Source organism: Amblyomma maculatum, chromosome 6 (genome assembly GCF_055883805.1).
Source record: "Amblyomma maculatum isolate TAMU_Amacu chromosome 6, ASM5588380v1, whole genome shotgun sequence".
Lineage (NCBI taxonomy): Eukaryota > Metazoa > Arthropoda > Arachnida > Ixodida > Ixodidae > Amblyomma > Amblyomma maculatum.
This window is the reverse complement of record NC_139349.1, coordinates 63,507,246-63,534,461: the sequence shown is the minus strand read 5'-3', so window position 1 is coordinate 63,534,461 and position 27,216 is coordinate 63,507,246. Positions and strand designations below refer to the sequence as shown.

The window sequence follows — 27,216 nt, the reverse complement described above, 5'->3', positions numbered from 1 at the left end:
CTTGCCGAAGCAATGATCCTTGTTGCGTGTCCTACCGCGCCTCTGTAGGTGCCTTTGCATTGCTTACGAATGCTACCACATGTGCAAACTCTTTTTTTTTTAACTCTGGTCCTGCAAACTTCGGCCCTGCAGTTGAACATTTGCTTGAAATTATTCTAGAAATATAGGAATTAATCCAACCGTGTATTTCTAACTTGATGACTATGCAGCACAAACTTGGAGGATCGCTTGAATTGTTGTCTGCTAGAATAGAAAATATCTAAAAAACGTTCGCGGACTTTCAGGTCAGTCTTGATCCAATAGCAGTAGTCCAACAACACGTGGGACTACTTCAAAAATTCACTGGCCCACAACACGGCAAATTAATTAGCCTTGAGCATCACAGCCATCGACCCAATGTTATTGTCCATGGCATACCATAAACTGATTCTGAAACAAAAGATGATCTGGAAGACCGGCTCCTTGTCGACGTATTCGACCAAAAGCTTGGTGTTAGAGTTCCTTCTCTAGGCAGTGTTCATAGACTTGGTACGAAAAATAATAACAAGGACCATTTCATAATTCTCAATTTTCAAGATTTCAATGAAAAGAAGGCTGTATTTTCCAATGTCTCAGACCTAAAGGGCTCCAGCATTCACAATCAACATGTTTACTCACCGTAGACATTAGGAAAGTGAGAACTGCTTTGAGATTCAGCAGTAGAAGAGAGAGCAAAAGGAAATAAAGCAATTTTAGTTCATGTAAAACTGAAAATAATATGCAAATTTTTGTTTATTACAGCTCAGAAAACAAAAGAGTTCAGCTGCCCTCATCTTCTTCTTCCGATTGACAAGCAGCCTACAAAACACCTTCTCCTATCAACTCACCATTTTAGACTTAAATGCGCCAAGCATAGTCCAGAAAGAACAAGCATACGAGATTACGCTACACCCGTATAACCCGCATGTAGCTGTCACAACCTAAACCTGGCTTCACTCTGATATTATCGATGATTGTATTTTTCCTCCTCCGTGCACTACATTTAGGCGCGACAGAGCGTCATGTGGAGGGCACGTAGCGATAACGTTAAAACACAACATTCAAGTACTTCTTCTAGATAGGTTAGATATAATCACGAGAGGCTTTTCCTCGAGATAACATACTCAGGACACAGGTTTTTTCTTTGTGCTGTGTATCAGCCACCAATTGTCAAAGTATATTATCTGCGCCGACTATAAGAGCGCATGCCGATATTTAGCAAAAAAATAGGTCGTTCTAAGAGGAATTTTATCATACCGGGCAATGAACGGGCTAACGAAAGCTCTAAATGTTCTGAAAACTCAGAGCTAATTTTTGATACTACGTTAACTCACTGCCTTCAACAAATAGTTACTGGTCCAACAAGAGTACACGGCTTGTTGAGTTCAATCCTTAACCTTGTGTTTCTAAACCGGTGTTATTCAGACTTATATTGTGTTGTACACGATGGAAACTCAGATCCCAACGTCACTGCGGTATCACTTTCTTTATCACATGTGCGACACTAAAATTATCTAAAATACAAGATAATGAAAGATTGTTCCAAGCAAGAGATAAATCAATACTAAACTATCTGGAGCTCGCTCTAGATTGTGTTCGGGTACCGATACATCATAATTATGGAGTACCTTCAAAAATAATTGTGAATACTACATCAATAGTTATATCCCTAAAAAGCTAACGTTTAACGAAAAGCAATCTAGATTACTCAGTGTATTATTCATTTAAGAAGGAAAGTCAAACGCCTCTCGCGGACAAGGCCAGCAAATTCAGCAATAATGAACAAACTAGAAACTTAAAGCTGGGCTGTCATGTAATATGAAATCGGCTAGGCAACATTATTTTAGGCAAAGCCTTCCAGAGTTTGAAAACAAAAAATGAAGCTTAAAAGTTCTGTAATCATATACGAGATTGTCATATGCCCATCGATCAACTTTTTGCCCACTGAAATGTCACATGTCATGAAACTATTGCTGAATATTTTAAAAAGTATTTTCACTTCGTGTTTTTCTAAAGACGGTGATCCCGAATTCCAGTCTGATACACCGGCTGATAATGATATTTATCTGTCCTATAAAGAGATAGTGGAAGCGTTGCTAAAATTATATCCCAAATGTTTCGTTGGCCCTTAGAATGTCCCGAACGCATCCTAACGCCGCTATGCAGGGTCGCTAGCGAATTTTTCGATCATAATTTTCATGTATCATTATCATCTTCTTCGCTGCCTGACGGCTGGCTTACAGCCAAAAATATTCCAAAAATATTCCTGTTTGCAAGAAAGCAGACAGGTTTTGTGTAAGAAACTAACGTTCCATTTCCTTTACATCCGCTTGTTGTAAGATGCTTGAACAAGTCGCTAATTACATTCTTCAGGTACTAAACACTAACGCAGCTTTATTATCCTGCCAAAATAGTTTCAGTAAAGCATTTTCTATTATTGTAAAATTAGTTATGGCTATTCATAATTTTAGCATCACATTGGATAACTCAGGCCAAGTAGACTCCGTCTTCCTCGATTTTAAAAAACTTATGTTTGACAAAGTTTTGCAAAATAAATTCCCCCCTCGAACTTAAAATAATCAAACTTTTTTTTTAGTCATAATTAACTAAATTGCCGCCTATGTAAAAGCGTACGCAATTTGTGAATACTGATGGCGACGGTTCCTCACATCTTCCACCCTCCTCAAGTGTTTCTCAGGGAAGTGTACTTGGCGCCATACTGTTTGAGTGTATGCTAATGCTATAGTGCCTGCCATAATCAAAGTGCTAATATCAGTCGCTTTGCTGATGACTACATGCTTTATAAAGCTGTTAGCTCATCTTATGATCAAACCATAATAAACACTTGCTTTAACGTTGTTATGAAATTGTGTTGCAAATGGGCTATGGTGATTAAGGTGTAAAAAACAGCATGCACATAACAAAAAACGAAAAGCCCTGATATTTAACTACTCTCTTACTAGCAGCCTTACTTCTGAGGTTAAACCCCACAAGTAGCTTGGTGTTATTTAATTTTGAGCTTAGTTGGACAGATCAAGTATATCACGTCATCTGCAAAGAGGAGTCTGGGCCGCTTGATGCATAAACTCAAAGGGGCACCAAGTGACGTTAAAAAATCGGCCTATATATCAATCATCAGGCCGAAAGTTGAATACGCCGACATCATCTGCGATCCACAAATCAGGAATTATATTTCAGAACTAGAAAAAGTACAGAGACATCCAGTGCAATTTTATACAGTGTTCTGCAACTTTATCGGAACCGTCTTGGAAAATTTTCCCACCTCGACCGGTGGGAAAATTTTCCAAGATGGTTCCGATAAAGTTGCAGAACACTGTACAACGAATATCGAAAGACTGACTCTCCATCTTTTTGATGATAGGTAATCAAATACAACCGCTCCAACTCAAAAGAAACATTTCACGACTGACCTTTCTCTATTTGCTGCTCCACAAAAAAATTGGGAATCACCAAGACACTTACGTCTCACAGTCAATAACTCAAAAAACTCGCCATAAGCACAATTACATATTGACTCCCTACTATGCATGAATAAAAGAATTTAAGTATTCATATTTCTCGCGACCTATCACAAACTGGAACGATGATTACCTGAAATATTCTTTAAAAGTGCAATTCCCTTGCTAGCGTTGTGTAAATCTGTCTCCATATTTTACCAAGCCGGTGTTCATTCACTGCATTGATTGAAATCCACTATTGTTCTTGATTTCGAATATGAATTTTCTTCAGGTTTTGCCCTTTCTGCTTGGAATGCATCAGGTCTGCAGTATTGTGTAAATAAATAAAAAATAAACAAAACATTCACAGAAGCAAAAGGTGGTATCTAAGGAGCTATCGCGTCTACACTTAAGGTGAAGCTTTCGCGTTCGCTCATTTTTTTTTTTTTTTTTTTGCATGCAAGACATCAAATCCCTTGTAATGGCGATTTCTCGATGACCAGGAACACATATGCACTCGTGATTTATTGATGAACAAGGTCACTGCTGTTATGTTTTCTGTACACGGGACCATTCTTTCAATCAATATGAACACTCGTATCCGGGAGTGCACTACGCTTAGTGTTGCTCGGCTGCTCAACGCAAGAATAAAGCAGAGAAGACCAGTCACCATTCTTGCGTTCAGATGGAAGCTAAAGTGCAGACTACCGTACTATGCATGCTAAAGAAATTTGTAAGTGGCTGAAAATAGTTCAGAGCCCGAAACTACTACCCCGTTCTCGTTCTTTTCTCTTTCAATTGCATTACATGTCTTGCTTCATTCACTTTCATTGCGCTCGTGACGAGACGGTCAACGCAAGCATTGAGGGATGTTCTATTAATAATTTTTCGCTCGTGGTCAGACGCCGACAACGACGCCGGGTCTTATTCTATGGCATGTGATGCTCATCGCTATCATAGTAATAGTCACAAGGCAAAAGTGTGTCTGGCTCCGCCGCTAAAGGCGGGACGAAGAGAAGAGTTTGACATGCAAAAGCATTGCAAAGTTTTAGTGTTAGGTTTCTTCATTGTGTTACAACATCAAGAACAGTCCATCAAGAGTAAAAGAGGAAAATTGTAGCCAAAGAGAAAAAAGAGAAAAACCGTAAAAAAAAGCAACAAATTGAAAAAGGTAGAAAGAGTAAAAATTAAAAAAGTCAAAAATAAAAGAGAGCAAGGAGCAATATATATTTAAAGAAACAGGTAAAATGAAGAAAATGAGGGGAAAACTGCAAATGAGTGCAGAGTCGCAGGAAAGGCCTTCGCCTCATTGCAATCGAGAGAGACCTAAGTGTCTGGAACAAATTTTCGCCGTCAATCACTGCCAGCGTTGTTGAGATATAAACAGAAAAGTGCACCTAGAATTTGGCGTATTCAAATTGTTCGAGCCTTATGGGGAGCTCAAAATAACGGCTTGAGAGGCTAGTTGGTGCATCATCGTATTCAGATATGTGGCGCAAACAAAGACAAACACAGGAGAAGATCCACAACACACGCGCACACTACCAACTGTAAGAAGAACCGGAAAACACTTCCTCTTCTACACTCAGGCACGTCTCAACTTCTTCTTCTTCTCATCTCCCTCTTCTTTGCCAAGGGGAAAATGTCACACTCTTCCTCGCACACCATAACCTTGTCCAAACATGGCGGTGACCAATCTCTTCTTTCTTTTCTTCTATTCTTTCTCTTCTTTACCAAGGGGATAGTGACACTTTCTTCCTCTCAGCCCAAAAAACATCGACCAAACATGACAGTCACAAATTCTATACTGTCTTGTAAATCCACACCACTGCATTGCCCAGTAACTCCTACCACACTGGACAGGTAAATGTCACCACATAGTCAGAAATCATACACTAAAAACACCACCACACAAATACAGCAAATACAGTAGGACATGTCCATCTACACACCATAACTTAAGTAGTCCCTATCTATTGAGAAACTATGGGGAGCTTGCGGCAGTTCTAAGATAAGATCTAAGATGGAGATATAAGATCCTCTGATAATAAGAGTGTCTCGTCGGAATGTCCAGCTCCCTTGGTGGGTGCAACCATGACGGCCTTGGTGGACGGAACCATGACGGACAGTAGGAGCTGAAAATGTATCTCTTAAATGCATTCCTGCTTTTAAAAAATACAGTTGTGATCGCCACCAGCGTGACGTAATAAGCAGCCAGATATGTGTTCCCTCTAGGGCCGTTATACAGTAGGAATAGAAAAATGACCTTTCGCTAATATTGACGTTAACGAATAACTTGACACCTAATCACAGTAGAGGAGGGGCGTGCGAGCCAAGATCGATCGCAGGGGCGCAGTCCTTATTTGGGACTCCTCGAACGCGTCTGCTATTACAGGGGTCAAACGTTGCGCACGTACCCGGCGGCGCTTTATTCCAAGAAAATATCCGGCTATCTTATCCTTCTACTGTTCCCCTGCATGTGCGAAGGAATGTGATTCAATGTGAAAGATAAGGGGGGACAAGCGGGATTGAATTCGAAACTATGTGCTCAGCAGCATAGCGAGAACAAAAGCTTGCACTCTGGATATCAGGCTGAGCAAACGAGGGCGAGGGACGAAGCGGTTAAAAGGTAAAGGGGACGCTCACAATATATTTGCTTTATCAGTGAGACGCAGTGTGATGCTGAAACGAAACGTTGCCCAATACCGCCAGTAGGCCCTCTTGAGATCGCGCACATCGCGGTATCTTCAACCAAGGCATGCGTACGTTCGTCACTTGAAACCCACCGAGCGCTCTCGCCTCCTTATAAAGAAGATAAACGCCAAGAGCCGCCTATTCCTGGTATGCTGCCATATCATGAAGTGATGCCCTAGAGACTCTGCGCAGCGACCTATGTTCTGTATATATAGTGAGTGAAACAAAGGGCTCGGTTTCGGACGAGTGCGTATTCTACCGATAAACACATTGAAGCGAAGACTATACTTGCATAACTTGTAGCAGTTTCTCAGAATAGGTATTATTGCCATGTAGTCGTGACACGGCTGAAGGCCGCAATTAAAGAGACTGGTGTTGTACTTAACTATTTGTAGGGCAGACTTGTGCCCGCAAAATGACTAAACAACTCGGTAGCGGTGATGACAACAAGAGCATCCTCATTAGTCGTAGAAGTACGAATCCCCGTTGCTTTCGGCAGTGCTCAATTTCAAGACAGCAAAGAATTTAGATAAGCACCCAAAACATGGCCAGTACAACTTCGAACATTGTGGACACAGCCGCGAGCGGCTGGAATCATTGGAGAAGTACCTCGACGCATCTAGGGCGACAAATAAAATGAAAGTTGCGTCTCAGTGGCACAGAGCCTGAACAAGTTCGCTCTGCGCGTTACAATCGCTGTGATAAGGCCGCGTTCTGGCGACTGTCTGAAAATAACAAATCATCAAATAAGCTTTCAATGGTTCGCAGCAGTAGTTTTCGAGAAATATGGTTATAATTATAAAGCCTATGATGATACCAAGTGGTCGCCGACAATTCTGAACACCCACTCACATCTGGAAGTCTCGTACTAACCACGCGGCATTTCGTCACATCGCTGCGACCAGCGGCTGCTTCAGTTCAGTCCAATACAGTTTTCCGTTTCTTTAATTTGAAGTTAAGACCGATCTAAACCAGTCGCATGACGTAGGTGATTGAGTGTGATAGTACGTGAAGGAGGTTGGCCGTTATTTCGCGATTTTCTTTTTACACGGCCAGTCTGTTTTGATCCATAGTAGTCTCACTTTCTGGTAAGGGTCCTTATAGCACGGCGACATCTTAGATCGTAACGCCGTACTGTGAGCATTGAAATCTGCTAGGTAATGTTCTGCGCACACATTTTAACGAATTTCATAAAAGGCTGCGCTCTCGACTGCGACGTCAAACTGCATCGGGCAAGAGAGCGCGAAACATCTTTCGTGCTGAGGCTTCAAAATCGTGTCACGTTATTGCCATTATGCAACGAACTATGCACATATTGAGGGCATTGGTCTTCTCGACCCTCTAGACCTTAGTTTCTAGACCTTCTTTTCAACAAGCTCCGGTTTCATTTACAGTCATTATAGAAGCTAGAAAATATTTTTGTTCTGTAACTGTCTTGTAATAAAGGACATTTGGTTTTCGCTCCTGGCTTTGTTTTATTTCTTTCCCAGCAAGTGGCTATGCTGTTCCTATATATTCCACACTGAAACCATCTCTTGCACTCCGCCCCTTAGTCAAAAGCACACATTGCCCTTTTGACCTACAAGGGTTGTCTCCTCGAGTATGAGAGGTAGGCAGTACAGACACCATTGTTTGATAACACACCTGCCTCTTCTCTTCTGCGGGATAATCCTTGTTCGCGGTTTATAGACCATCTTTTCAATGCCTACAGGAGATAACGGTATGATCATTATGAAAACAAACTTTCACGGACCTTGCGCACCCCTTTTCACGCCATTTGGCAAATTTCGCTCAACTAGTCAGATTCTGGCTGCAATGCGTTTTGTAGAGAAACGTAGGCTTTATTGATTTCACATTTTTGTTCATGTGGCACTCGGAGGAGCGCGAATACGTGCATTATAAATGTTTTAGCAGCTGGCCAGATTTGTAATAAGCATCTTAAACACTACTTTATTCAGCGCATAAGTCGCGGATCGGAGAAAGAGGTTCACCACAGCTTTGCCCTTAGTTATTATCGTGCAGCTATAAAAATGATTCTCTAGCCTTCCAACAAAGCATTTATTTAACCATGCAGAATTTGTGTGCCTTGGAGTAATTTAAATGCCACTTTGGTTTATATCATTGTGCTGGGCAGCTTTGCAACCTAACAGCAGCATTTAAGGAAGGGGGGGGGGGGGGGGGGGGGGGCTGCAGTTTACGTGGAACATTTCATGTTTTTCGAGGGTAGTGCTCAGAGCGTGTTTGTTTAGTCACTCATCTGCCTAATTTAAACGTCTTGTGCTGGCTTCTCGAGCGCCAATGTTTCATTGAAAAGTTGAATGTGTGTCGCTACCTTCTGCACTCGCAGCGGTGGCTGCGAGGTTCGGCTGCTGTGAAAAAGGACGCGACACCAAATCGCGGTGGCAGCGGTCACATCTTCATAAAACGGCTGTGTTATGCGCGAAAAAAACGTTTGCACGGTTTTAAAAACGGCAAAACCGAGGTACCCATGGGAAAGCATAGTTTAGTGTGATTGAGATGTTGGTCGGAATGTATTATATTTTTCTGTAAGGTTTGATTTGGTTACGCTCTAGGATATACACACATTAGGCAACGAGATCCATTTACGGCCCCTGGATACGAGACTTTTTAACTCAGTTCAGTTCAGTCGTTCAGTCGTGTCCGACTCTTCGTGACCCTATGGACCATGTCACGCCACGCTTTCCGGTCTCTCACTATTTTCCTAACATCACATAACTTCATCTGCAGTGCCTCGAGGATGCCATCTAACCATCGCGTTCGCTGCCTACCCCTTCTCCGGCGACCCTCAACCTTTCCCAACATCAAATCTTTCTCCATCGACTCCTCTCTTCTCATCAGATGACCAAAGTAGCTGAGCTTTAACTTTAGAATTTGACCCTCCAATGAGCAGTCAGGGTTTATGGTCGACAATACCGACTGATTTGATCTTCTGGCAGTCCAAGGAACTCTCAAGAGTCTTCGCCAGCACCACAATTCAAACGCGTCAGTTCTTCGGCGGTCAGCCTTTTTCACAGTCCAACTCTCGCATCCATACATCACAACTGGAAAGACCATAGCACGAGTTATACGGATCTTGGTTGGCAGGCTAATATATCTGCTCTTTACTAGGCGGTCAAGGCTAACCATTGCTCTCTTTCCCAGAAGCAGGCGTCTCCTAATTTCATGGCTGCAGTCTCCTTCCGAGGTAATCTTGGAGCCCAAGAAGAGAAAACCTGTCACAGCTTCCACTTCTTGTCCATTGATGCTCCAGGACTTACTTTTTAACTAACCGTCAACAGTTAGTGTTCACTAATAATGGCTCCTCAGCTTCATTCCCCGTTGTTTCCGGAGTACCACAAGGCACTGTTCTAGGCCCTCTTCTGTTCTTAATCTATATAAATGACCTTCCTAATTATATTTCCTCAAATATCTGTTTATCTGCAGATGACTGCGTGATCTATCGCCCTGTTAACAACATAACCGATGCTAATGCACTTCAATCTGATCCCGAGAACATTCGAACCTGGTGGGAGAAATGGCTTATGTCCTTAAACATTAAGAAATCAGCTCTTCTTACCTTCCGTTGAAGACAGACCCCTTCTACCCTGAAATACACTCTTCTTGGTTCCGGCCTCAACTCCGTAGCTGCCTACAGATACCTAGGAATTAACTTATCCGCCAATCTTTCATGGACCGATCATATAACTACGCTAACAAATGAAGATAACTGTGTCCTCGGCTACTTAATTACGCCGCCACCTTCGATTAGCCCCTCCCTCTGTAAAATTATTAACATACTGCACCTTCGTTCGACCTAAGCTTGAATACGCATGCGCTATCTGGGACCCCTACCAAGCTAATCACATTAACGTGCTGGAATCTGATCAGAATCGTGCGGCGCGTTTTATTACTTTTTTGTTTTGATTACTTATACATGTCCCCCCCCCCCCCCCCCAGTGCAACCAAACTCAAAGGAAAAGCTAAACTCCCCAACCTTATTCACCGTCGCAAAGTCGCCCGCTTCTCCCTCTTCCATAAATTCTATTATGAATCCCCTCGAAACTCTGCCATTCTATCAGCACACCGCCACTCATCTCGCCTCAGCCGTGACAAGATAGTATACCCACCTTCAGCCCGGTCATCAGCCCATCTTTCCTCGTTTTTTTTTTTTTTTGTACAGACACCAAAGGACTGGAATGACCTTTCTGTTGCTGCTATTAGCATTGCAATCACGTCCATTTCAAGTACTTCATTGAAAAACTCATCTGCATCACCTAAGGCCCACCCTTCATGTAAAATCCCTTCACAGGGGCATTTGAGGTATTGAAAATAAATAATGGGCCAATGGGCTGTGCTGCTTAGGTGTTCTTCTTGCTATTTGCATGTTTAAAAGAACGAAAGAAAGAAAGACTTACATTGTGGCTGTCGTCATCTATTTATAATTATTATTCGGCAAATTTGGTGTCAGCATTCGAGACCAACTCAAGAAGCAGGAAACAGTATTTATTATTACAATCCAGTGTTGCCTTGTCGCCGGAGGCCTACCATTTCAGTCTTCGTGTGTTTTTAGCGACTTCTCTGGTGGGAACTGCTATATGTGCATCCTTGCAGCTGTCGAGGTTCTTTTTCAGAACGTGGCCTTGCCGCGCATCACAAGGAGACGCAATTGTAGTTATCAGAACTCGAAAAATTTGGCAAGACCGCTATTGAACAGAATACAGTAACATATGACGCGAAAGCACCAAGAAGTGACATACTGCTCTCGACTTTTCAATTATGCAAATCATCTCGCATGTTGTGCTGACTGATCAAGAATATTTGAGTGCAATAAGTACAAATAAATAATACAAAGATGAAAAACCTACAGAGCGAAGGCTTCTTCCATTTTCCTCTAATTAACCCGGTCCTGTGCTAGCCGCATCCAGTTGACCCCTTCGAACTTAACCTCATCCGCCCACCTAACTTTCTACCGCACCCTGCTACGCTTTCCTTCCCTTGGGATCCAGTTTGTTACCCTACGCAACTATCGGTTATCTTCTCTTCGCACTACATGTCCTGCTCATGCCTATTTCTTCTTCTTGATTTCCACTAGAATGTCAGTAATGGGGCGTATAAACTGCTGAAAAGGGTGTACGGCTGCTGGTATATAGATTTTGGTACACACAATATTATATACCCAGCTAAAACAATTTATATGGATTGCAGCCTTTAGGTTTAGACGCACTTACACTTCTATAGGCAGCTAAAGATAACTGTGTAACTACTGGTCTAAAGACTTATGAGCATAGTTTTCTTTTTTCCCGCTGAAACTGATTTAATAGCTTGCAGTCTTTAGCTTTACAATAATTACCATCTCTATAGATAGCAAAATATAACTGTATGACTGTTAATCTATATCTTAAGGAACATATAGTTTTCTATAGCGATCTAAAGGGTTTTGCATAGTTTTGTGGCTATAGCCAAAGCGGTACAGAATTTTCTATAGCTGCCTATAGATGTTCCTATGGCACTTTGTCTCTGATTATAAAAGTCCATAGATAGACATAGCTTACCGTAAACGTTTCCGCAGGGGCGCATGGACCATTTTCGTATGCGAGAGAACGATGAAAAAATGATATGTTATTTATCCGCATAAGTCAAAATATAATTGAGATGAAATACTGATTTGCTAATCCTGAGTTCCTTTCTCGTCTGAGTTACTTTTCTCGTCTAAGTTCGTCTTTCATCTTTTACCTTCACGGGTGCTTAATATTGTGTTCCTTTCACCTCTGTTCATAACCGTTATCACCTTACTCTCACCTTCAAGTGACATCTGCTGAGAGAACATGTTTCACTCCATATTAGGGTAATCAAATGGCTAGCAGTTTGTAACCACGACTGCACAGATGACAATTATTCTTGTTCACAATTTTAGGACGAAAACTGCTGTCTTTCAGTGCTCTTAAGAGTATCGCATTATGCTGCTAGCAACGTTTGAAGGGATATGTATTCAAGGAACGCCTTGTTTGTCCTGTTCACTGGTACAGACCAGGAAGAGAAAGAAACTTTCCCAAAAAAGACGTTCACTCAAGCAGAATGCTCTCGACTCTCCTGGAACGCAGTTCAGGGGGAATGTGGATTACAGGATTATATACACTTAAGAACAATTAGTGTGGATAGGCATCGAATACAACATAACAACTTTGTTGGATGACAAACGCATTTTTGTAGTGTGAAAATATATATATAGTCTCTATTAATATATAGTCTGTATATAGTCTATATTAATGGATATCTAGGTTGCGGTTGTGTTCCAAACATTTGTATCGAAATTATGATGCAATCGTTGGTCGTGCAGCCTTCCAGATGGTATCAAACTATCTCTTTTTATTGAATAAAGCATAGATATATTAGTAACATTAGTAACATATTAGTAACTAACATAGATATATTAGTAACAGAGTCCTGAGAGCGATTAAAACCTGATGGCATCTTTACTACGAATCGTATGCATTTCCCGGTTTTCATTTCAATTTTTTATTGCAATCTATCGCACTTCATTTCGTGTGTTCTTACAAAAGCTTTTCGTTGCATCCAGCATGCATGTGTTGGTCAAGCTCTTGGCTAGCTCGCAATATGAATTTTGAGCCAAGGACATCAATAGCTCCAATTGTTTGCCTTCAAAGCCAGGTTTCGGTGATTATGGCTCCCAGACGCAGCGTGAAAGACAGCAGTCTGCGTCCAATACTCAAGCAGCACATAACGCAGAACCAGCTCAAGAAAAAAAAACACAAACGCTGATGCGCGTTTTTTGCACCTGAACGCTAGTTTCAAAGGAATGCCTGGCTAATAGGGTTACATACGAAGCCGCACTTTGAGACCACCTGTGTCGCAGGTACTGTTCGGGAATTTACGGCTGTCTGCGCCTTCCTCCCCATAGCGACAGACAGAGCTGTGAGCGCCGACCACAAAAGAACGCTGTTTATGCTGTGCACGCTAAATTCACTGATTTTTTTTATTTGTGCCCCGACCTGACTCCGGGGACAGTCTCCCAGAAACTGAAAGGACAGCTACCCTGGTATTTTCGTATGTATTGGAATACCACCTACGAAGAGCAGCCGCACGCGCCTGTCGTACACGAATCCACACCAAGCTCCTCTTTGACTTCGGGCGGTCCTCCTGACTCTCACCTGCGGCTACATCCTGAGACGTTCATACAAGGCGACACTTTGTGGAGACTTTTAGAGCATTTTCTCTATTTATACAAGGCTCCACCAATAAGCCAGAGCTCTCGCTTTAGAAATAAGCCTACAAAGAATTTCTGTTAGCCTTCTCTCTAGTATGTATTTGTTCATTTGAAATGAAGAAATATTTAGCCGTTTATTAGCTATGCTTCCCAACTTACACAAATATGGAACCCCATCGCAACTCTACTAAATAATTTCCAGCTTTTATTTCCCAGCGCCTTAGAGGCAAGTCAGACAATATCTTTTTTTTTTTTTTTGTCCGTAAAGAAAAGCATGACCAGCCTAGGTATTTGCTGCATTGGGTTGTTTATAATAAATACCGTAGGTCTCGAAACGCCGTTAGGTTGGTTGGTTTGTGGGGTTTAACGTCCCAAAGCGACTCAGGCTATGAGAGACGCCGTAGTGGAGGACTCCGGAAATTTCGACCACCTGGGGTTCTTTAACGTGCACTGACATCGCACAGCACACGGGCGCCTTGCTTTTCGCCTCCATCGAAAAGCTGCCGCCGAGGCCGGGATTCGATCCCGCGTCCTTGGGAACAGTAGTCGAGCGCCGTAACCACTGCGCCACCCCGGCGGTTCACCCCGGCATATCATTTAATATGTGGCACGTGTCCAATGGAGATATAAGGATGAACAGATATGAGAGTACAACATGTGCAGTCTGCAGTTCTCGATTCATGCAAAATTTTTGTCGGATGCTGAGGCTCAGGTGGCAGACATGCCACGTATGGGCTCTTCTTCTTCATCAAGCTTTTCAAGTAAACTCAGTACTCGGATTTTTTTGTCAGCAACATCGCATCGAGAGAACCCTAGTGACCAAAGGTTCAAGCATCTGAGTGCCATTGTTTCTTCTTTTATTTATTTATTTATTTATTTATTTATTTATTTATTTATTTATTTATTTATTTATTTATTTATTTATTTATTTATTTATTTATTTATTTATTTATTTATTTATTTATTTATTTATTTATTTATTTATTTATTTATTTGCTGAGTGTGGATGTGAAATGCGATTACAGTGCGTGACTTGCTAAACGTCGTGTCGTGTGGACGAGGCCAAAGATCGGAAGCCTGGATGGATCGATATCACTGCACGTTGAAAGTCGCAGATAAGCCCTCTGCAACAGTAGCTCTTGTGATTCCCCTTGTAAGAGTGGAGGTGAACGCGGAATGCGTGACCGAGAAAGATGTGACGAGCACTCTGAAAAATGTTCTGGCGTACAGCCGAACTCATTCTGATTGTCAATGGCGCCAAAGTAGCTCCGAAACGAATTTCAATCTGGTACTGAGTAGACCCGAAAATATCCAGCTAAACCGGATGGCCATAAAGTTAGTCGCCGAAACTGATCTTGGACTTCCTGGCGCCATGGAGCCCGTAGATCACTAGGCAACTAGCCTAAGAACGATTAGGTGTAGCACAGCGAAGTGGACACACTATCGCTCCTTGTCACCCCTCCCAAAACACACACGTCACCGTCTGGCCGAAGGACTGGCTCATAATGGGACTTTAACTGATCTTTCACTACCATTCCGACAGTGATCGAATGAGCGAAGTGTACAACGGGGGCGCCTATTATATGTCTTTGCACCAGATGGAACATAAAATCTTAACGCACACTTCGAGAGGAGACTGCCGACTCAGTGAGTGAAATCACCAGACTCTCTGGGAGAAGAGATTTACGAAGAGAACGCGTACGTACGTGGATGCGCCTCATCGCGTAGCGCGCGACGCAGTGCATGGCCCGAGGCGGGCATTTCCCCAGAATTGTTGAACATATGTGTGTGTAATTAAAGTGTCAAGATAATGCAGGCTGCCGCAGTCTGAAGATCAAGATCACCGTCCTCACATTTGACACCAAGATCCTGCTCCCCTTTATCCTGTAATGCAGACGGTCTATTGCCTCTATCAGACCCTGAGGCCGGTCTGCCCGTCTCTCTACAACCGGGTCACCGGTCCGACGTGTACCCAATGCTGGATCTGCGCTGCCGCCACCAGGACTGCAGGTGCCTCCAAGTCCGACCGCTCCTGTGCACCTTGATACGTCCTGTGCAGCAACACCCATTTCTACGAAGGTGCGCGATACCCAGCTAGCTTGGAAACGGCGCTGCAGCCAACTATAAACCAACACAATGCTATCAATGACACCAGTATGCCAGGGCCAGCAGCACGGACGGCAACCTCTTCAAGCCAAGTGAGACATACAAATCCCAATGGGCATAGACAACCAAGCCGCAAAAATATACCCGCATGATTTAGCTGTACAGTGTCTGTTCACACGTTCACAGTCTGTTCACAGTCAACGTTCACACGGCTTGGTTAATGCGGTCATTTATATCTATGTAGAGTGGTCATGAACATAGTATGATGTCTTATACAACTATATGCTTATGAGCATCTCCAGTATAACAAAGGCACAAAAACAGACCAGTGAATAGGCAAGTATAAACTTGAACGCGAACGACCGCCTGCAACAGGAACAAGTAAACGGAAGCTATTAACGCTTTTACGTCTTACACTTAAAGGTGAAGCCTAATTGTAAATGTAGCTCCTTCCGACGACGCCTCAAAGAGCGACAGCATGCAGATAAGCCGGACCAGCTGCCCAGTTAAAAAATTCAGGTGGGTGAAGACATCATTGCATCCAGCAGCCAAAGACTCGGTGAGCACCCCATGCGACTGCTACAATCTATGGGCCGCCCTACAAAGATGTAAGCATGTGCTCCAGCGCGTTTCAGTTCTACACCTCCGCTTGAGGACATGTTAGAGTTCTATGTTTTGTACAGTTCAGGCAGCTTATTGTAGTGGAAAAAGGGCAGGAATTTTAATCTATGCCATTAAAAGCCTGAAAACGATATTGTTAATAGGGACATTTTTCTAGCTGTTCATTTTTTCCCACATATCAGCACGCGATGTAATATAAGTGAAACTAAGTAGTTTATGACCCTGGGCTGGTTGATAGGGGATTATTGCTGTCCACAAGAAGTAGCAACAGAGCAAATATTATACGTGTAAAGTGCTGCTTCATTGTTCCCAGCGTGCATTTTCCCATGACGGGTTTTCAGTTTGGCATACAGCAAGGATATCCTGCTGTTTCCTGGACGTTACACAAGGGGGGAAGGGGGGGCTTCAAATCACGTCTGCGCGTGCGATAATGGAAATCACGTGCACTGATTGCGATGGGCGGTATGCAAACAAACAGGTCGCGATAGGATGTCAGCCGCTAGCTGCACAACCCCTTAGAGGTTGTCATGTAAAAACGAAGTGGCCATGTTCGAAGAGCATCCATTTCACTCACTTTGATCAGAGTGTAAGCTTTGGAGAGAGAACAGTAGTGACTACAAACATGGTAAATCAAGAAAAAAAAAACACTAGGCGCCACCTTAAGTGCCGAGAAGGCACAAATTATCCGCTATATTTTTCTAAGCATGCGATTAATTTTATAAAAACCTCGCTACCACGACTTTGTTCAAACAGCGTAGGAGCTCTTATTTAAGAGGGCACGAACCATAAATAAAGAAGTTCTAAGGCCAACTAATAAGAATTCTCAGCAGGCTACATTGCTAAATGTATTTAGGACATGACACCACTCTTGAAGGGAAAAAAAGCTTGTATATGTGTAAACTTCTTTTCTCTGTCTTGAGTTGTTAGCTCAACAGTCTAATGCCGTCAACGCACGTAGAACTTCGAGCACGTATTTTAAATTTTTAAGCAGAATATTCGAATGTGAAAAATGCTGAATGTATGTCTCACGTCCGCAATCATAAATTAAAAATAAAATACTGTACACCGCAATACTTTCGAATTTTTTCATGTGTGCCTAATAGCTTGGCGTTTAACTAGAAGTAAGAATCGCCGGTGAATTACCGGGCAAGTTTCTAAGAAATAACTGAAAGCATACGAAAATATTGGCTTTAAACAAGAATGAATATTCAGATAAAAACCATATTGTGAAATATGATTCGCGTATACTGGTGATTCTTGTTCACTGCATACCTTTAGTCATCGATCCTTCAAGAGCTCCATACATGTACCATCTCCATGCCCCCCCCCCCCCCTTCCTTTTTCTTTTTTTTTTTCCAACTTATTTGTCGTGCTCAGAAGAATGACTATACGCTTTCTAGAGACGAGGGGCAAGTGTTCAGAATGAACTGCTCATTTTTAAATCTCCCTCGTCGTAAGGCATCTCAGGTTACCTGGTTTCAGTTGCTGATGCCGCTGACGTCGGTATGCTAATTAGTACGCTACAAGATAAAGGACGCACAAATAAGGTACCAATTATTTAGCAAATACCACGGCGCATGTACGTGGAAGAATATCTCCCAGGCGAGTCGCACGTGGCAGCTATTATCTCTGTCGCACAACACATTTACAGTGGTGCTTAAGAGTGCTCCAACTTTTTAATCATTAATTGCATTTAGCTCCCTTTTTCAGTGACCATGGCGTTAAAAAATGGCGGTACACCACGGCACTGAACCAGAGGAGAGTACGAAGGTCAACAGCAGAAGAACATGACGAAGAACGTAAACGAATTTTTCTGCGTCATTCTCCGGTGCCTGCATGCCATGCTGCCTCGGAGCAGTGCATGAGTCAGCGAAATCTCCTTCTCCATATTTTTTCATGGGCAAAGCAAGGGCGCGACGCGAAACAGTCTATGCTCTGCCAGTAAACAAAAAAAAAAAAAGGCATACGCATTCCTGGCGGCACTTGATGATCGAGTCGACAGTTCCCGCTTTCGTTGCCGTCGTTACAGGATACACGCTTAGGGAAACAAGGCTCCCGTGGTGTCATCCATCAGCACCGGCAACAATCTCCACTATGTTCATCCTTCACCTCGCCACAGCAGCGTTAATCTCTAGCTGTACGTCGACATGAAGCCAGGTTCAGTATCAGACACGACCAACGGGCTACATCGGTAATAAATCCGATTCATGCTTTCATCTGGTTGTTATTACGAGAGAGGCGCTGTTTTGTTACGCTTCTCCCATTTTTGTTTTAACTTAAGAGTTTCAACCGCATAATAATATTCCTCATCGGTTTTTCAACACAAGGCTCTTATTTTTTTCATCCTTTTTCTCGGTCTGGCAGTTTATATGTATTGCATTTTGTCCAGTTTACCGTTGTCAGGTACTACGGTTCTTCACAGGCAAAGAGAATATAAATCGGCTAACCGACGTACTGATTATTACTGATATCTTTATTCCTGGAATGACTTGTGCTTGGAATGTAGTAAAAAAGTAATATATTGACTGCTTATCTAATTCGATTGCTCCTGCCCCGGTGTCTTCTATCGGGAAAGTTACGGTATGAAGATCTGGACCAATGCTACATAGTGAGTCAGCTACTCTTGCGCTGCTAGGAAGTGCTTGGTAAGAGACTTTTATGCTTCTATATTACTGCTAGTAATGTATAACATTAGCATAGTAAGTGTGCGCAGACATCTCTGTATACCACAGTTTTTTATGAAACCTTCGCTCAAGAGGAAACTTGTATGCTTCCTAAGCACGAATCATTTGAGTTTACGTTTAGTGCCGCATCTTCATTATTTTAGTATATGTGACGCATGGTAGTGCCCATTTTAGAAGGAAACATGGTGTCCAACGTGAGAGTGTCAAGACAAGAACTGATCAAAGGAACGTTTCTATGATATCGACTAAAATATATACAAGCACCATTCACCAAGAAGAATTAAAGGGACACTTAAGATATTCCTGTCTGCCTTAAGGATATGCGCGATAGAGGCGTGTCATCTTTTCTGATCACACGCATACGCATTAGCATATATTATTATACCATTGTATGTTAAAGGCGATCGAATGCTGCGTAGTCCAGGCGCCAACGTGTCTGGTTGGTAGCCAAAGGAGTCTGGTCACGAATCATCGAAGAAATGTAAAGGGTCTGATATTTTTGGGCTAACATAAATCTATCATGGTAAATAATTTGACACATGCTGCTACTCGGTTCTTATTAAATATCATACTTTTATGATTGCAGTTCCGCACATGGTGTCAAGTTTCATACGATCACTGGGTAGTGTTCGAAATTCCCACGCCAGATTATGTGGCTTTCACTTTAAGGCCTGTCGCGCAGCGACGATATTCGCAACATGATGCCGGTCGCCAACAGGGAAACGTCGGTTTTCCGCTTAACAGGATTGTCTTAAAACTACAATTTTAAAAGGTACGAGTGAATTAGTTCAATTTTTATTTAGTTTTGCTTGTACCACACACTTGTTATTAAGTGCCAGGAGCGAAGCGAAACTTCAAAAGAAGAAACCACGAGGTGAGAACTCACCCCCGCGGATTTCTGGCGCGTATCTGCGGGGTCCTTGGTCCTTAGTCCGTGGCCACGGCAGTCGACCGCCTTTAAGGCATACAGGGCACTGTTTAGTTTTTTTTTTCTAACAGCACCGGCTTTTGTGACAAACTCAGACTGTGCTCCACGTCCCCTTTCTCTTCCCCTCTTTAATCAACTTATCCCTTTTCCCCTGTGTAGGGTAGCCAACCGGAGGCCTTTCTTGTTAACATCCCTGCATTCCACCCTCATCCATCCATCCATCCACCCTCATCCATCCACCCTCATCCATCCATCCATCCACCCTCATCCATCCATCCATCCACCCTCATCCATCCATCCATCCACCCTCATCCATCCATCCATCCACCCTCATCCATCCATCCATCCATCCTCATACATCCATCCACCTGCCTTTCGTTCGTTTTGCATGAAAGCATCGTGCATGCAGGCAAAAGTGCGAGTCAGTAATCGACCGATTTTAATAGGCTCACTGCACATAAGAACGTTTAAGGGAAGAAGCGAAAAGCCACCTCAGCTGTAGACCTTCGCGGTTGCGTGGCAACCCACTTTCGTAATCGTTTTGAGTGGAACTGCGTAGGCAGTCAAGGAGTGCGGACGCGTCTCACATGCGCTCCGCAAATTTTGAAGTCCCAAGCCCAAAATTTCGACTGGACCGCCGAAATTTTCGTGCGAGAAGGAAGAGGAACCGAAGCGGAACACAAGGACACCAAATTCTAGCCGGTGGGTCCACCATTTTTGGATTTATCGGCCTTTTGGTTCTCCCACGGGGCCGCCGAGAGCTAAGCCTAGATTAGGCTTAACGAGCACCGGGGACTGCGGGCGGCCCAGCCGCGGCGGCAAGGGCGCCGGAGGCCCGAAAAGACCTTCCCCGGGCACGCGAACACCCTGAACCGAAGAAAATGATGGAGGGACCACCCAGGGGCCTGGCAGAGGCGCAGGAAATGGACTACCACGAGGCGGCCGAGACCGAAGGCGCAGGCCTAACGGGGTTAGGCCTAACCGACGGCGTGGTCGGCAGCGAAGCCCCGAGAAGCAGCCGCTCACTCAACCCAAGTCTATCGGAGGAGGAAGACAACCAAAACTGGAAGCTCGCAATGTCGAGGAGGCAAGCGAGGCGCCAGCGAGAGAAGAAAAGACAGAATAGTGACGGCAACGATAGCGGCGGACCGGCCGGCACGGTGTTAGGCCTAGCGGGATCGAGGAGCCCGGCGAGCGGCGAGGCCGGCATGGAAACCACCAACGGCGAGAAACGCAGAGAAGAGGTGAGGAAACGACTTCCTCCTCTACCCAAATATGATTTGAAGATTATTTTGAGACCTAAAGGCCTCATCGTTAGAAACCTACAGACCCACCAAGTGGCTCGGGCGGTAGTCGCGGCGACCGGTTCGAGGTGCAAGGGGGAAGACCTAATTATCAGACTACGCAACGGCTCCAATATAATCATCGTGAGCACCGACAATGAAGAGGCGGCCCAGCACATGAGGCGCATATCCAATCTCATTTTCGGCGGGAAATCCTACGAGGTTAACGCACACGTGGCGGCGCCGGAAGACACAATACGAGGGGTGATCCACGGCATCGAGCCCGGAACAACGCCCGAAGAGCTGAAAGCCAATTTAAGGGTACGTACCCAGGGAGTCAAGATTCACAGCGCTCGCATGCTAGGCAAGACAAGCACGGCGGTAATCACCTTCGACGGCCACATTAAACCCAGACAAGTCTTATACTACGGAGGGGAGATGTGGTGCCACCCATACTTTCCCACCCGCCAGTTCTGCCACATATGCTGCAAGCAAGGCCATAGATCCGACGTCTGCCCGACCCCGGACAGTAAGGCCTGCAAGCAATGCGGAGAGCAGAACCCAACCCAAGAACACCGATGCACCCCGAAATGCCTGATTTGCGGCGGAGACCACCAAACAGGCACCAAGGAATGCAAGCAAAGACTGAAGCCAGCGGCGGAGCTGAGAGGGCGACCCGCATTCAGAAGCCAGCAACAGCAGCAACAGCAGTCGCTAGGACGGGGAAGAAGTAGGAGCGGCAGAAGAAACCGACGACCAAAATGGTTTGGGGAGGAAGAGGCCACCCAACCACGGAACAATTCGAGAAGCCCGAGCCGGGCGAGTAGCAAGAGCCGGGACGGACGGCGAGACGAGTCCTACCCGCCACTGGAGAAGCTCGGGGGCCCCGGGCCGAAACAACAGCAGAAGAAGAGTAGCGGAGTCAAGGTAAGCTGGGAAGCGGGTCCTCCTAAATCGTTTAATCCGCACTCAAACACATACACGGATATAAATACACCCTTAAGCAGGGAGAAAAAGCTAGAAGAAGAAAATAAGGCTCTGAGGGAGGAGCTAAAGAAAAGTCGAGAGGAAACTAAACAGATTAAACGGAAACTAGACGAACTCATCAAAGAACTACAATGGCAGCAACAGGGCAGAAACGAGGCAAGCAATATTAGACCAGCCTCTCCCCCTCCTCCACAACCGGTCGAGGAGAAGCAGAAGCAAACGGAGGACCAAAAATGGGACGAAATGAAAAGCTTTATGATGGCAGTACAGAAACAAATGCAGGAATTCCAGCAGAGACTAGCTATGCAAGACCAGAGCTTCCGCAGCTACGTCAAGAATCAAAACAACAGACCTATCCACGAGGCTAGAGACAGACTATTTAGCGAAAGACGCTTTGGCGCAACAGAAAACCAAGGGGCAAACAACAATGAAAACCCATCATGGCAAGACAACAGCAACTAAATATTTGGCAGTGGAACTGCAGGGGGTACAGGAAAAAACAGGGCCTCCTGCAGCAGTACATAAACTCCAGGGGGAAACAGCCAGACATAATCCTGCTCCAAGAAACTAACAGCACACCCACATTAAAGGGATACACTTGCCAGGAAGGCGGGAAAAGAGCCGCAACCCTCATCAGCAGCAAAATAGCCACCATAGCACACAAAGAGATCGAGGGAACGAATATAGAACACGTAATCACCGAAATAATTCCAAAGAAGAAATTTGGGGCAAAAAGCACCTTCATAGTAAACCTATACAGCCCCCCGAGACAAAAGGACGGCGATTTTGGAAGGTTGTTTACCGAAGTAAACAAATTAGCCAAAACAAACGCCCTTGTGATAGCGGGAGACTTCAATGCCAAAAGTCCAAACTGGGGATACCCAACGTCTGACCGAAAAGGCCGAAGCATCTGGGACACTGCGGCAGGCCAGGGCTTCGAACTAGTAACGGACGAAGACCAACCCACAAGAACGGGCAACAGCGTAAGTGCAGACACAAGTCCAGACCTCACTTTCGTAAAGGGTACAAATCAAACAGAGTGGGAAAACACCCTAGAGAATCTAGGAAGCGACCACTACATAGTCCAGCTCACAATGACGGCAGAGTCCACCAGACGGAAGCTTGGGAAAGCCCGCCTCACAGACTGGGACGCATTCAGACAAGGGAGCAGGGACCTAACAGGACAGATTACGAGCATCCAAGAATGGTGCCAGCAGCTCAAACAAATACAGGAAACGTATACGAAGGAAGTAGACAGAACCGAGCGAGCACCAGAGGTGGACAAGCGCCTGCTTAGGCTATGGGAGGCAAGGCGCAGTCTCACCAAGCGATGGCGGAAACAAAAGCTAAACCGAAAGCTAAAGAAAAAGATTGCAGAAATCACATCCAAGGCAGAAGAATACGCCACACAACTAGCAAGGCAAAACTGGCAGGAATTCAGCAACTCGCTAAACGGCACACTGAGCACGGCTAAGACATGGCGTATCCTGAAAGCCATGATGGATCCGGGAAAAACGAGGACCGAAAGCAACAAGACAATACAAAGACTAATCCACCAGTACGAAGGAACCGAGGACCAAATGATTGAGGACCTAAAGGCCAAATGTTACGGGAAAGAAAGCCCAGAAGAATACAAAGGAAGTTATCAGGGCAAAGAGAATCCTGAGATGGACAGGCCGATCACGCTGGCAGAAGTGCACGAGGCGATGGGGGCCCTCACTAAAAACACGGCAGCCGGGGGAGATAAGATACGAAACTCCCTCATACGCAACCTCAGCGAGGGGGCAGTAAACCAGCTGACAAACTACCTCAACCAACTCTGGGCCGAGGGCACAATCCCGGCCGAATGGAAACATGCAGAGGTGGTAATGATTCCCAAACCGGGCAAAAAATTGCAAATCGAGAATCTGCGGCCAATCTCCCTTACCTCATGCTTGGGAAAGCTGTATGAAAGAATAATTACGAAAAGAATCCAGCGGTGGATGGAACGAGAGCAAATCTATCCACACAGCATGTTTGGATTCAGGTCTAAGCTATCTACGCAGGACGTTCTCCTACAACTCAAGGAGGACATCCTAACCAACATGCCAAAAACAGGGGAAAACGTGGTCATGGCCCTAGACATCAAAGGGGCCTTTGACAACGTCAGCCACCCGGCCATAATGGAGGGACTCCAAAATATAAACTGCGGGGAAAGAACTCACAACTATGTAAGAGCCTTTCTAGCAGGCAGAACAGCCACCATAGGGCTGGGGGAGGTGAGAAGTCAGCCTTTCAGCACCCCCCACAAGGGAACCCCACAGGGGTCGGTGATCTCGCCCGTGCTCTTTAACCTAGCCATGATTGGCTTGGCCAAAAGACTGGAAGAAATCGAAGACATACAGCCTGCCATGTATGCGGACGACATCACGGTTTGGACCAACCGGGGCACGCTAGAAGAGAAGCAGGAAAGCCTACAGAGAGCCGCAACATGCGTAGAAGAATACGTAAGGGCAAGAGGCCTAGCGTGTTCAACAGACAAGTCGGAGCTACTCAGGGTGGCGAAGAAACCTACGAAGGCGAACCTGGAAATCAAGCTCCAAGGCCAAAACATACCGGAAAAAAACGTCATAAGGATATTAGGCATGTGGCTGCAGAGTAGCGGAAAGTGCAGCCACACGATCAGCCTACTGCAAAAAACAACCGAACAAGTCAGCAGAATGATTAAAAGAGTCTCCAATAGAAGGCATGGCATGAAGGAAGACGACACCCTTAAACTAGTCAGAAGCCTGGTAGTCAGTAGGGTGACATACTCCCTTCCCTACCACCCGGCAATCAAGAAAGAAAAAGAACAGGCCGAAGCTCTGATAAGGAAAGCCTACAAAACGGCCCTAAACCTACCAAGAAACACCCCAAACAACAAGCTACTAGAACTGGGAGTTCACAACACCTTTGAGGAGCTGGCGACGGCCCAACTGGAAGCACAGCTAGAAAGGCTAGAACTTACGGAAACAGGCAGAAGACTACTGAGAAGACTAGGCTACCAAGCGGAAAACACGCCAGACCCAAACGAAAACATTCCAGACGAAATCCGGCGAACCCTCAGAATTCGCCCGATACCACGAAATATGGACCCCAACCTACACGCGACCAGAAGACAGGCAAGAGCAGAATACGTGGAGAACCACCTAGCTAAAAAGGCATATACAGTATATACAGACGCAGGGCTATACCCGAGAGACAGATACAGCACCAACACGAGGATAGCAGCAGCGGTGGTTGACTGCTCAGGCAACACGATCAGCTGCGCATCCGCGAGAGGAAGATCGGTAGTAGACGGAGAGGAGATCGCTGTGGCACTCGCAGCGGCCGAGGGCTATCGAAGAAACGAATCACAGGTTATAATAACAGACTCCAAGACAGCCTGCAGAAGGTTCCAACAAGGAAGAATCTGCAGGGAGGCCCTACGCATTCTCCTCGGCGCAGGAGCCTCGGGCTATAAAGCAACACAAGTAGTTTTCTGGGCACCGGCGCACACCAACATAGAGGGCAACATGAGGGCAGACAGCCTGGTTCGCGAAATCACGCACCGAGCCTTGCTGACAGAAGACCTCGTGGACCCCGTGATGGTGGACCCGACGTACGCAGATATTTTAAATCACTACAGAGGCACCAGGTTAAAATACCCTCCGCCCCACAAGCGACTCACACAAGAAGAAGCGACCAGCTGGAGAAGACTGCAGACTGGCACCTTCCACAACTTATACATTCTAAACAAATGTTTCCCACACAGTATAGAGATAGCTGCCCCTGGTGCGGAGACAGTCCGACCCTATACCACGTCACATGGGAATGTAAACACAACTACACTTTCCACAAACAAACTAACCCGAGTGCGGAGCAATGGGAGGGCCTGCTAACCAGCTGCGAGCTCACCGCCCAAAGGGCATTGGTGCAGCACGCATGCGAGGTAGCCAGGACCAGTGGAGCCCTGGAATGAGGGAACCACCCGTGCTAAGGAGTCTCCAACGGTGGCGAAGAAGCGGCTGCAGGAAGACTCTCCGAGACTAACCAAAAGACCTCAATAAAGTTTTTTCACTCACTCACTCACTCACTCACTCGCTGGTAGCATCTTTTCTTTAAGCAGTTCATAGCATTTAGCGAAAGGAACCAGTGGTGTAACTGCGGAGGGGCGGAGGGTGCTGGCCACGCCGGGTGCACCTTTGACAAGGAAGTAAGTGCTGTAGTACGGGGAGGTGGGAAAACATCCACGACGGTGCGTGCGCCACAATTGACCCTCAAATTGTTGCATGTCACAAATAATACATGCTTTCCACTTGCTTTCACCTGATTTGAAAAACAAAAATATCAACGTTCCTACGTATGATTATGCACACATGTTCACGAGTTCGCGCGAAGTTAGCACCTAACAGCCATTTGTTTTGTTGTTGTTTTTTTTCATTAATTATCGTACCGACTACAGTCACCAGAACATTTCATAACATGCTGCTACTATAAGTAACATTGTCACCAATGATACCTCACTGGATGAGCCGTCAATACGAGCCATTCACGCATATTTTCCTATGGTCAACGTTTCGAGATTTTTTCCCATACTTTCGAAAAGAAAATTTGCTGTTACTAACCGAGTGCCTGGAGTTAAAACCGCGCATGCCTAAATATAACACATCAGTCGAGTTAGTAACAACGTAAATCTACTTCAGTCTTCGCCTTCCTTCTGACCTATCAGGAAACTAGGATATTAACATCATTCTTGCATGCGCTCAATCATCATTTGGTCTCTTAAAGAAATATTAAAAGCATGCTCCTTGCTGTCTCTGAATGCGGGCTTATACCGCTCTAACTCGACACCTCATGACTGCACAACCGGGCAGTTCGTTACACTTACTGTTCACACTATACAACCATACATCGTACATCATATATTAATCACAACCTTGAACAAATACGCAAGTGTTCAGGAATTACGTCTGCGCGAAAAGTTGCAAGTTTATCACTTTTTCATAAACAATATTAGAACTCGGCGCTCAATAATGACCTTTGTTCTTGATAGCCTCCATTTTTGACCGACCTGACCATCCTTTTGAAGTTAAGCGTTTGTCATGTACATTTACCCTCGCCCATTCATTCATACAATAAACACTAACTGACTGGGATGCTCGGCCTTCACGTCTCGCTACTGCCAATGATACTGATAAACTTTGTCCGTCTG

The 27,216-nt window shown here is 44.9% G+C and overlaps 1 protein-coding gene and 1 long non-coding RNA gene across 2 annotated transcripts in view; one reads left to right on the top strand and one right to left on the bottom strand.

The window, feature by feature from the left end:
• Positions 1-27,216, bottom strand: part of LOC146185887 (uncharacterized) — a 358,500-nt gene that overhangs the window by 122,721 nt on the left and 208,563 nt on the right. The window lies entirely within an intron of this gene.
• On the top strand, positions 20,619-22,466 carry LOC146185891 (uncharacterized). The gene has a single exon (XM_084605817.1). The coding sequence runs from the start codon at positions 20,619-20,621 to the stop codon at positions 22,464-22,466; it is 1,848 nt and encodes a 615-aa protein (XP_084461943.1).

What these genes read in the sequence shown, in the direction of transcription:
- LOC146185891 (XM_084605817.1), top strand. Translation starts at nt 20,619, where the DNA reads ATGGAGGGACCACCCAGGGGCCTGGCAGAGGCGCAGGAAATGGACTAC.